Here is a 12,199-nt window from a genome sequence, read left to right as displayed (position 1 = left end):
TTGAAGGGCATGCTTTTAGAAAGCTTCCTATCAAAAAGTTTAATTTAGAAGATTCAGCTTTTTCAAAATACCTTTTTTGTGTGTTTGTAGAATATCTCATTTCTTTCCTGATAGTGCTAGATAAATGAGGCATTGCTCAATTAGATTCTCTGCCTTGTTATTTAAGTACCAAAAAGATATCCTTGGTAAAAATCTTCAATGAAATATGGGAAAGAATTTTGCTGGAGGGAAAAATCCCCAAAGCATATCTCAATTTGAAAGTGATTTCTACCTAGGAAATGAGTGAGAGTCAGCCCCCTTGGAGAATAGACAAGTTCACTGTCCTCCACTTTGATGAAAGGGTTCTGAAGACCTCACCCACTTTCATCTGCATTTTCTCCTGGGTTCCCCGAGTTCAAAGCCCAAGTCCTGCCTAGGACATCCAGCAGTTTGTGGTTCACCAGGATTAATTCCATGCCCTTTCTTCTTGCCCATCTTAGGAGACACATGCTGTTTGTGGATTATTGTAGGTATCCATGTGTTCTATGACCATGTATGCATGTGTATGCACATAATCTGCCAGTTTGGGGACTCAAATTTGGCTGAGTTCTTCTCTTTCCAGGAACTTACACTGACCTACATGTTTCCCTTTGATCTACATGGAACTAGTTAAGCATTGTTTAGTGCCTTCCATTGTGACAGGCCTTATGTTCAAGACTATATTGCAAAAAATAAGACTGGTCTTGGCCCAGAACTGTGTGACCAAAGGGATCATGAGAGAGGAGCGGGGAGCAGTTCTGCAGTCCAGAATCAATTCTCAGCTCAAGGCAAGAAGTCTTTGGACCTTGGCCTTAACTTTTAGGATTTATTGGTCATTCTCAGTAGTAGCATAGGACCCTTGGGCACACTTGAGCTCTAAGGAGAAGGATAGCTAATATATAGCTCCCAATTCACACTCACTTGCTGGATCTCCCTAGTGGAGTGGGGAGAAAGCAAAGGCCCTCTCTCCAGCACCTGTCTGTGCATTCATGCTGGGACCCTCTGCACGGTGCATATACCACCTGTCTATGGTTAGTCCTGCCCTTAATTTCTCCTAGTCAGAACTGTAAAACATGTCAGAGAGATCATCTCCCATACATGAGGTTCATTAGGCCTTGCTATTCCTGACCTTGTCTTGGCCATGAATGCATCTGTGAAAAAGCCACTCCCTGCACCCCTCTACAACTTTTGACAAGAAAGAAATTGGGGAGAAATGGAAGCTTGGGATATAAAGTTGGATTCAGCTTCTTGGGAGTCAGAAATGGGCAACATGCTGCACTCTTCAGGTTGAATGAAGGACGGAAAATGTCAAACCTCTTTTACCCTTACATTTGGATGGCTTTGTTTTCCTTTCTTGAGAGGATGAGGAAGGTTGTAACTTTTCTATGGACACTTCTGAAAAGAGACCTAATAGAGAAAATCTATGGAGTATTTAAGAGTTTCATCTCCTGAGCACCTGAGTCTAACTGCGGGTGTCAAAGCCTCTCCAAGGCTCAGGGCTGAAGACAGCATATAAAAGCTTTTTATTTTCTACAGACACTTCTGGAAAGAGAGGAAGGTTATAACTTATGCAAGTACAACCTAGCCTCAATTATTCAGGGGTCAACTATCCAGGTTCCTTCTTCTTTGGGCAGGTCTTTTTCTCAATTAGTTTAGGGTGTGCGGGCCTTACTCACAAGTAAGGAGGCTGCTCAGACTTCCTTAAACTGAGGCTTGACAATGCTCAGGGAATTTGATCCTCCTCGCCTGTTGACTCCACTACTGTAGGCTGGGGGGTGATGGACTTCTATAACTGTGTCTGTTTCAGTAACAAACCTCAATTTTATCAGTGGCATACCTTCCAAGATTCATACTGACTTATCACACTCCTTTTGGGCAAGTATATGCTTTTAAAATTGATGATTATGTAACTTGAACATCTGCATTTTCTTTAGTTTGAGAAATTTACAAGGATCACAAAACATTTTTAGTTTTTCCCTAAAATGAAATAGATATCAAGCAGATGTTGCTTGAATTTTTGCCCCATTTGTGCCACGACCCTCTCCTGCCACTGCCCAGACTTTCACACCCCTTCACTGTAGGGCTGACTTTCCTTCCGGAGTTCTGATTCTAAGAACCACAGTTAAGTCTTCTTTAATTGTTCACCTCCCAGATGACAGGCCGAGACCTTCTCAAGGATCGAAGTCTGAAGCCTATGAAGATCGCGGAGAGTGACATTGACGTGAGTGAGCAGAGTGACAGGCTGATCCCTCAGCTGCCTCCTGACCCAGACCCAGCAAGGGCAGCTTCCAGAAGGGTTTGGATGGTTCTGAAGCTAGAGGCTTTCTGCTCTCATCCCCAGGCTATGCCCTGTTCTCGTTCTCCCAGGCCCTCCCCAACCTGTTTTTGCTTATAGGTCAAACTGAGTGTCTTCTGTGAACAAGACAGGATCCTCCAGGACTTGGAAGACAAGATACGAGCCCTCAAGGAGAACAAAGTATGCATCAGTTTGCATAATCTTGGGATGCGTGGGGGGACATATTGTCACTGAGTTTTTCCTGAGACATTGACTGAACTCTCATTTTAGTATTGAACAACATGATTACTTTATCCACAACAGTGCCTTTGCTTTAAGTGATGCTTCTTTGAGGGTTTCTCCTCTCAGCCTATTTGTTCTAGATACCCTCACTCCTCCATTCTGCTCTGGCCCATCTCTCCCTGGAGGCCCTGAGAGATGAGCCTGGGAGAGGAGCTCCACTGGCTTCTATGTGATGACCCAGGCATCTAGGCCCTAGGGAAGGGGCCCAGAGTTTTCCATCAACTCTTTCATTTATCTTCATACTTTACCCCATAAAGAGTTAGGTGGCTTTATGTCTATTTTATAGATGAGGAAACAGAAGCACAGAGCTGTTAGAATTTTGGGCCCTTTCTATAGAATCAGAACTGGTATCAGATGCCCTGCCCCTCAGCCCACAGCTGGTGTCTTCAGCCTTAGTTAGATCCAGCAGCTTTCTTTGTTCCTGGTATGGAGAGGCCTCTGGGGGCTGTTTTCTCATCCTGTTGCTCTTCAACCCTTTCTGGTGTAGGACCAGCTAGAATCTGTGCTGGAGGTGTTGCACAGACAGATGGAGCAGTACCGAGACCAGCCCCAGCACCTGGAGAAGATTTCCTACCAGCAGAGGCTGCTGCAGGAGGACCTTGTCCACATCCGAGCTGAGCTGTCCAGAGAGTCCACTGTGCGTGGAGGGTGGGGAGGGAGGCAGACACTTCCCCTCAGAATGGGCAGGCCACGGGCTGCTGTTCTCATCTCCTCAGCTGAAGTTGAGGTGGTAGCCAGGGGAAAGTCTTGGAATAGAAAAACTTCTCCAGCCCACCTCTCTACAACAGCTTTTTTAGGGGTGACAAGTCTGTTTCCACCTGTGCCTTAGATTGTTTTATATCAGGGGCTTCCAGATGACTGAGGACACTCAAGAACCCAGATTACTCAGAGCAGCCTGTAGGCTGATCTGTGTGCAGTTAATTCTAGGCCATCATAATTTTCACGTTTTCGTTTCTGAGTCTGATGTGGGAGCAGGCCCTTCTGCAAGGAATTAAAGAGTTCCTGAATGGAAGAGGGAACAGTGCAGATGGCCAGGGTCAAGTAGCACATTTGTTCCTACTCTGGTCTCTAACCCACCAGACCTGCTGAAGGCCCATTGAGTCCCTTTCCCACTTTCCCTGACTGTGTCAGCTCAAGGTCAGGAGCTCAGGTGCTCTTGAGGCCACTTGGGAGGCCAGGGATAACTTGGAACAAGAAGCATTTCCTTGGCCAACAGGAGATGGAAAATGCCTGGAACGAGTACCTGAAGTTGGAGAGGGATGTGGCGCAGCTGAAGCAGACCCTGCAGGAGCAACACAGAAGGGCCTTTTTTTTCCAGGTGACCAAGGGCTGTTCATCCTTCTGACGTATGGTTGCCTCTGAGTCACTACCCCAGAACTTTCTCTTCTTTAGCCCTGTGAACCCCTTAAGCTCTCCCTTGAGAGATCCCTTCCTTCAACTAGGCCATGATGAGAAGCCTTACCCAAGATCCCCTGCCTCTCTGCTCTCAGAGACAAACTCTTGTTTGTTTTGGAAGGGGTTTTCTTCTGGTCATTTGGAGAAGTAGACCAATACCAACCTGGAGCACTTTACAGAGATGGAGCTGTGAGAGTGATGTGTGTTTCCTTCTTGAGTTCCTTAGACAGATTAAACAGCAGCAGGAAGCCCCACTTGAGTCCTGCCTCAGATTCCTGAAGATAGATGCTATCATCCCTCTGCCTGAGGAGGAATATGACCAGTCCATTGAGGTGCCTCTGGTCTCCAGGCATTCATTTGCATTTCTGGAGGCCAGTCTGGGTGATACCTATCTTTGTGGCCCCTGCCTCACCTGGAAAGGTGACTTTAGAGCCTTGCCTCCTTACCTTAAAATCCAGGCCACCCCCATGGACAGTAGCCTCTGTCTCAACAAAGGTGAGACAATGAAAAGCCCAGTATGGTTTCTCTTCTTCCAGGTTGGGTCCCCCAGCTGCCCTTCTCAGATTGTGGTGCCCAACCAGGTTTCTACCCCACTCTTAATTTTTTTTTTCTTTTCTCTTCTCTTCCTCTTCTCTTCTCTTCTCTTCTCTTCTCTCCTCTCCTCTTCTCTTCTCTTCTCTTTTCTTTCTTGTGTGTGTGATGCTGGGGATTGAACCCAGGGCCTCACACTTGCCAGGCAAGCACTCTACCACTGAGCAACCTTCCCAGCTCTACCCACCCTTACATTTTTAAAAACGGAAAATGACCTGCTTTCCAAATCAACTTCAGATCTCTATCTCCTTCTTTCAGGACTCTGACATAAATTCTGTTTATTGAATTCAGCAAGTATTCATAGAGGCTTTTTTTGTACCATATCATGCCAATTTTGTTGGGATGCTAATTGATGACTTAAGTCTACATTATACATACTAATTGAAGACTTAAGTATACATACTAATGAGGTACCATGTAATGTTTTGAATCATGTATACATTTTATAAAGTTTATAACAGGGTAAGCATGTCTGTCTCCTTCAATATTTATTATCCCTTTGTGGTAAAATATATATGGTAAATTATATTTCTTCTTCTTCCTTTTTTTTTGAGATTTATATTGTATTATTGCTACCTACTGTGATATTTGTCAACTTTTGAGATGTATCTCATTTCAACTCAGCAAGTCTACTCCTAGGAACCTATCTTAGAGAAATGCTTATGAATGAGTCTGAAAAGGCAGTTACATTCATGTGATTTAATGAATATGTGAACTCTAAAGAGTTTAGGTTTGTTGTGTCCTGAGACTTTTCCCTGGACTCCACTGTTCCCTGGAGACTTTTGCCTCTGACTCCAGGCTGGGGTATGTGGTTTCCCAGAACCTATCTGTCTCTTGTTGTTGTCCCCACAACCCAACTTTCCTTCATCTATGCTAACATTTTCTTATGTTTTTTTCTCCCTCCCTCCCTCCCTCCCTTCCCTGAACTTCAATGATCCATGCTGATTTTAGCAGGATTTTTTTAGCTTTTATAGTTCTATTCATATTTTTCTATAATTATACAAATCATACATGAATATATTTTTCAGAAAAATTCACACAATGAGAAGCAAAAACGTAATGATAAAAAAATCTCTTCTCTCTGTGTTCTACCCCACTCCTCTCACCCTCCCTGCATGTAGTCAGGGCTGCCAGTTTGTGGTGTTCTCTTTCTGCTCATTTTGTGTGCATTTATCAGCATATGTGTCTACATAGAATCATATTATTTATTTGGGTTTGGGAGCAAGTAAAAGATTTACTTTAAGAGGTTCACACATACCATTTGGTGACTTCCTTTTTATTATAACTTTATGTTGCGGAAATCTTTCTAGGAATGATGCTCTCAAGTTTATGATATTTGTATCTAAATTAATTACAACTAAAATTAAAAATGAATTCTCCATTTATACTAGACTCATCCCACATGCTTAGAAACCATCATAGTGGATAACACAGATTACAGAAGATTTCCAGAATCTTAGAAAGTTGTATGGGACAGCAAGAGTCTAAGTAAAGTAAAGTAAATTAGTTCTTGATTGCAACATACTATTTCATAGCCTGGATATTCCCTATTTTATTTAGCCATTGCTCTCCTGGTGGGCATTTAAGTGATTTCCAGCATTTTGCTTGTGTAAATGGTGCTGTCATGAACATACTTGTAATTGCCTTTTCAGACTCATTCATAAGCATTTCTCTAAGATAGGTTCTTAGGAGTAGACTTGCTAAGTTGAAATGAGACACATCTTACAAGTTGACAAATATCACGGTAGGTAGCAATAATACAAATATACATCTCAAAAAAAAAGGAGGAAGAAAAAAATTATTTCACATATTTTACCACAAAGGGATAATAAATATTGGAGGAGACAGATATGTTTACCCTGATATAAACTTTATAAAATGTATACATGTATCAAAACATTACATGGACCTCATTAGTATGTATAATTTTAATGTTTTTATGTATCAGTAAGAAATTTTTTTTTTGTACCAGGGATTGAACTCAGGGGCACTCAACCACTGAGCCACATCCCCAGCCCTATTTTGTATTTTATTTAGAGACAGGGTATCAGTGAGTTGCTTAGTGCCTCACTTTTGCTGAGGCTGGCTTTGAACCCCCTCCTGCTTCAGCCTCCTGAGCTGCTGGGATTACAGGCATGCACCACAGTCACAAGTATTTTTAAATACAAAAAAGTTAATAAATATTGCCAAATTGCCCTCTAAAAGACTGCACTAATTTACTCTCCCATTCGCATGACTGAGAACGCTGAGTCTGTTTGCTGTATCCTGGCCAGCGCTTGATGTTATCAGTCTTTTTAATTTTTGCCAGTCTGTTGGCTAAAAATGACATCTTGCTTTAATTTACATTTATTTAATTAGTGGTAAGTTAAACTGTGTGTGTGTCTTTGTGTGTGTTTTACTAGGGATTGAATCCAGGGGTGTTCTACCACTGAGCTATATCCTCAGTCCTTTTTTTAAAAAAAAAATTTTTTTTAGCTATATTGGGCACAATACCTTTATTTTACTTGTTTATTTTTATGTGGTGCTGAGGATCGAACCCAGTGCCTCACACATGCTAGGCGAGCGCTCTACCGCTGAGCCCCAGCCTCAGCCTCTTTTCTTATTTTTTGAGACAGAGTCTCTCAAATGCTCAGGCTAGTCTTGAACTTATAATCTTCCTGCCTCAGTCTCCCAAATAGTTGATATTACAGGCTTATACCACCACTCTAGGCTTAAGTTAAACATTTTTAAATATGATTATTGGGTATTTGTGTTCCTACTGTGCTTTATTTCATAGTGATTAAATACATAATAGACTCAGAATCATTTTTCCCCTCTAAAACATGAATCTGCAGAGTAAAATAGATCTTGTTACAAACTACCTGGAGAATTGATTCCTTTAAGTTTCTAGCAGATGGACAAGCCTATGGCTTTATGTTAATGTTGCTCCATGGCATTGCTCAAGCTTTCTGAGTGCTTCAATGACCTAGGAGTCATAAGCCCTGTTTGATCAGGCTCTGTGCTAGGCTCTTTGTGTAATCCTAGGCCAGACAAATTTGTTAAAGCCCTAGACAAATCATGAACACTGGGGGTATGCTTGCAACCCATCTGCAACTTCTCAGTAATGGCTTGGAAATTCATCTCTGTTAACCTGGTTTGGCTGTGAGAAAGTTCATAATCTTTTCAGTGAAGTGGGTAGCTTTATTTGTAAAGGTCTTCATGGCCGCCTAGTCATTAAGGAAACCAAGGGATAGAATACCCAGGGAACAGTGTGGCAAGAAGCTGTGATAGGTGAGGCTACCTGTAGGTGTTCCCTTCCCGACCCTGGACAGGGAGTCCAAACCTGTGCTGACAGCCTTCCACCCATGGGGTATAAGGATACAGGAATAAAACCCTACCTCCTTGCTCCCCAAAGCTCCCCCACACCTCATTGTTAAGTTACAAAATTCTATCACCCTTGGAGAAAGAGACTGTCTGGCCTTTGCTCCTCCCTGCTCTTTTACATGTAGAAATGTCAGAAAGGCAAAAGGGATAGGAGAATGGGCTGACAGGAGTGCTTTGCTTGAGAGCTAAGGAAAAGGAAGAGGAGAAATGTTTTCCCTTTTACTTTTTCCAAGCACTCAGCTTGGGGACTTCAATTCTGGAGACCATCCCTGTTAACTTACATACTGTAAGGGCAGCAGTGCGCCTGCCTGTTTCAGGATGGTACTTGAGTGTGGGGCTGAGTTCCAAGCCTGTTCCTTGCTTGTCAGCCCCGAGGGTACACTTTGCTGTTGGGACAAGGAGAATGGAAGCATGAGCCCTCTTGGCACAGGAGCCTTTGGACATCTGCTGTCATAGCTGTTGGAAAGTATTTGACTGAGGATTTTACATGAAGATTAACTGAGGATTTTACATTTTCACTCAATGTATATGCACTGAAAACCTGCTAAGTACCAGACCCTATGAGGGAGCTAGGAGCACACAATCTAGTTGTGGAATTGGGCAGGTTGGTAAGTATCATGTAGTGTGAGAACTCTTCCGGTTGAAGGGCATCCAAGAACCTTGAGAGGAGATGGGGGGTGTGAAACTTGCTTTTCGTTTTGTCCGTCGAGTGGGACCAAGTCTGTCTGCCCTCCATTGTAACTTAAAAATCAAAAGAATACTACATCTGGGTTGGGGTGCAGCTCAGTTGCAGTGCTTGCCAAGTATGTGTGATGTCCTTCGCTCAATCTACAGGACCACAAAAAAACTACATCTGAAGTTTACACAACCCCATTAGAAGATGGCCACAACCCCTTAACCACATCAGGCCCCTCTTCATCTCCTTTAGGTCCTCATCCTATCCAATCTTGCTTGTAATTTGTGCATATGATCATATAGCATAGCTCTTTTCCCATTGTGCTTTTTATATAAAAAAAAGTTCTACCATATTATAATCTATATACCACAAAATTCACTTTTTTTTTTTTTTGGTACCAGGGATTGAACCCAGGGGTGCTTAACCACTGAGCCACATTTCCAGCCCTTTTTTGTATTTTGTTTAGAGACAGGGTCTCAATGAATTGCTTAGGGTTGGTTTTGTTAAGTTTCTGAGGCTGGATTTGAATTAGGGGATCCTCCTGCCTCAGCCTCCCTAGTTGCTGGGATTACAGGAGTGTACCACCGCACCCAGAAAAATTTGCCTTTTTAAGTGTACAACGTGTATTCATAGTATTGTGCAGCTGTCAGCACAATTTTATAACATTTTCATCACCTCTCAATAGTAGCCCTGTGCCCACTGTCATTCCCTATCTCCCCAATTCCCTACTCCACCCTCATCAACTTTTAATCCACTTTCTGTCTCTATGGCTTTGCCTATTCTTTACATTTCACATAAAAGAAACATATAACATGGCATTTTGTGCCTGGCTTCTTTTCCTTAGTGTAGTGTTTTTAGAGTTCATCCATGTTGTGGCACGTATCAGTACTTCAACACTTTTTATGGCCAAATAATATCCATTGCCCATTGTACTTCTAACTAAGCCTCAAACCCCAGGATTCTGGTCTGATTTTAAAAAGAAAAGTTAAGGGGTTGGGGTGGTGGCTCAGTGGTAGAGGACTTAACTAGCACACATGAGGCACTGGGTTCAATCCTCAGCACCACATAAAAATGAAATAAAGATATTGTGTTCACCTACAACTAAAAAAAATAAATATTTTTTTTAAAAAAGAAAAGTTAATATTCTAGAGGTAATTTAACCTCCAGTCCTTGCCTTCCCTCCTCTGCTGCTATGGTTGCATAAGACAGTATATATATATTGCTAAACTATACAAACATAAATTTTTTTATCCTAACCATTTTTAATTGATTAATTTATTGGTACTGGGGAGTGAACTCGGGGATGCTTAACCACTGAACAACATCCCCAGCCCTTTTTATTTTTTATTTTGAGACAGGGTCTTGCTAAGTTGCATAGGGTCTCGCTATTCAAGATACTCCTGCCTCAGCTTCCTGAGCCACTGGGAATTCACGCATGCACTACCCATGCGTGGCCATCCTAACGATTTTTAAGAGTACAGCTCTATATTGTTAAGTACATTCACACTGCTGTTCACCCATCTCCAGAACTTTACACTTGAACAAAAGTATTAAACAGCTCCCCATCCTCCCTTTCCCCACTCCTGGCAGCCACTATTCTACTTCCTGTCTCTATGAAATTAACTACTCTAGATACTTCACTCAGTATTTAAATAGAATCCTATAATATTTACAACAGTCTATTTTTAAATTAGGTAGAAATAGGCAAACTGAACTGGTGAAAGCTATTCCAGAATTTCTCCCTAGACCTTGATCCACTTCCCTAGGAGGCTGTGAACAGGCTTGACCCTAGTCCTGGTACAGTTTCTAAAGCAGGTGCTGCCCCTCAGGGGGAGGGACTGTATGAAATGGCAAGATAAATCCTAAGAAGAAAATTCTGGTAAAGGAGCTAAGAAGGCAATGAACCACCTGCTTGCCTTCCTCAGGAGAAATCACAGATACAGAAGGATCTGTGGAGGATCGAAGATGTCCTTGCAGGCCTGAGCACAAATAAAGAGAACTATAGAATCCTGGTGGAATCAGTCAAAAATCCAGGTGAGGAGCATCTCCCTGGGTGTGGGGAATGGGTGGGGGGGGTGGGATGGCGGTGGAGGTGCAGATCTTTGTGGTACTATCATTCCACTGGTCCCCCAAAGAGTAGCATCTTTATTCCATCCCATGATTATTTCCCTCCATGTCCCTTAGAGAGGAAAACGGTGCCTTTGTTCCCTCACCCGCCTGTGCCTTCACTCTCCACTTCTGAGAGCAAGCCACCCCTGCAGCCCAGCCCTCCTACCAGCCCTGTGCGGACCCCTTTGGAGGTTCGCCTCTTCCCACAGCTGCAGACCTATGTGCCGTACCGACCTCACCCACCCCAACTGAGGAAAGTGACATCCCCCCTTCAGTCACCAACTAAGACAAAGCCCAAAGTGGTAAGTTCTGGTGACTGGGAGCTGAGTGTCTTGTTTTCCTCTCTGGCTGTTGACTGCCCTTCTCTGTCCTCAGATCACCTTATCTTGGGAGAGAGGTTCTGTAGAAAACCTGAGGACACAGAAACCCACTGGAGTCCTTGGTCCTGAGCAGTTAAGGAGTTGTATTTACCCTGCTCTTGTGCCTTTGCTCTTGGGACTGGCAGAGTTCTGAGAGATAGTCTAGCCCAACCCTCCCATTTTGCTGTTGGAAAAATTGAGGCCCAGCAAGAAGTGACTGGACTGAGTGGGGTGGAATTTGTGATCTGCACCGTGTAGAGGGTTGTGTGGCTGTTGGTGAGGCTGTCCGTACACAGGGTCTGAGGAGGCCTGCAGAGGCTTGCCTGCAGTTACACAGCCTGGATTGGGCAAGGAGCTCCTTCCAGCAAGAGTATCTTTATTCCCACCCCCAAGTTGAGCATTGTGCTGGTCTGTGAGATTGCATGTAGCCTCATAGGGTATGGACAGGAAAGACAGTATCCCCATCCCATAGAGAAGAAAACTAAAGCCCCAGGGTGTTGAAACTCGCCAAAGGTCTCCATATTAGATGTTAAAGCCAGCATCTCTGTACTCTTCTGTTTTATTCTGGACCCCCATCCCAGGTCCTTGGGTCAAGTCTGTGGCCCGTGTGGGGTAGCCTGCACCAACACCTTGGCTTGCTTGGCATAGAGAGGAGCCAAGCTCTTGGCAAGATCTTGGAACACGGGAGATTTTAAAGAAATAGAAGATGTGGTCAGGTGCCTTGATACTCTACCTCTACAACAAGGCCAGCCTTGTGTGGAGAACAAAAGGGGTCTGACCCAAAGGCAGGGAAGCCAGAGCTGAAGGGACCTTGGCATGTGGGGCTCCTGGTTTTTGCCAACAAAGGTTTGCAGGAGCCTTGCCTGGAACTATGTGTGCCCAGGGCTTCTGATTAGGTTGACACACAGTGCTGGGAAAGCACAGGCATTCCCTGGACCTCACCGTTCACCTGCTTCCCTCTGTGGCCTGTGACCCAGAGTTAGATGCAGGTGTGGCCTGTGACCCATTCAGAGTCACTGTGAATTTTCCCATTTTGAGATCTCCTTCATAGTCCTAGATCTAAGAAGCAGATTGGAGCACCAACCATAAAATACCAAAACAGAGAGCAGA

At 43.7% G+C, this 12,199-nt stretch overlaps 1 protein-coding gene across 11 annotated transcripts in view; it reads left to right on the top strand.

Moving 5' to 3' along the window:
* The window catches only part of PLEKHA7 (pleckstrin homology domain containing A7), a 211,191-nt gene that overhangs the window by 183,518 nt on the left and 15,474 nt on the right, over window positions 1-12,199 (top strand). For all 11 annotated transcript variants that reach the window (XR_014020499.1, XM_081280911.1, XM_081280908.1 and 8 more), the window contains 6 exons: window positions 2,171-2,239; window positions 2,414-2,494; window positions 3,084-3,233; window positions 3,813-3,914; window positions 10,547-10,655; window positions 10,806-11,032. Coding sequence is in view for 10 of the 11 variants with exons in the window: in XM_081280911.1 (XP_081137037.1) it covers window positions 2,171-2,239; window positions 2,414-2,494; window positions 3,084-3,233; window positions 3,813-3,914; window positions 10,547-10,655; window positions 10,806-11,032 (738 nt within the window). In the remaining variant the exon portion in view is untranslated. The remainder of the gene's footprint in view (window positions 1-2,170; window positions 2,240-2,413; window positions 2,495-3,083; window positions 3,234-3,812; window positions 3,915-10,546; window positions 10,656-10,805; window positions 11,033-12,199) is intronic.

This window comes from Spermophilus citellus, assembly GCF_964194105.1.
Source record: "Spermophilus citellus genome assembly, chromosome: 2".
Lineage (NCBI taxonomy): Eukaryota > Metazoa > Chordata > Mammalia > Rodentia > Sciuridae > Spermophilus > Spermophilus citellus.
This window is presented reverse-complemented; position numbering and strand designations above follow the sequence as displayed.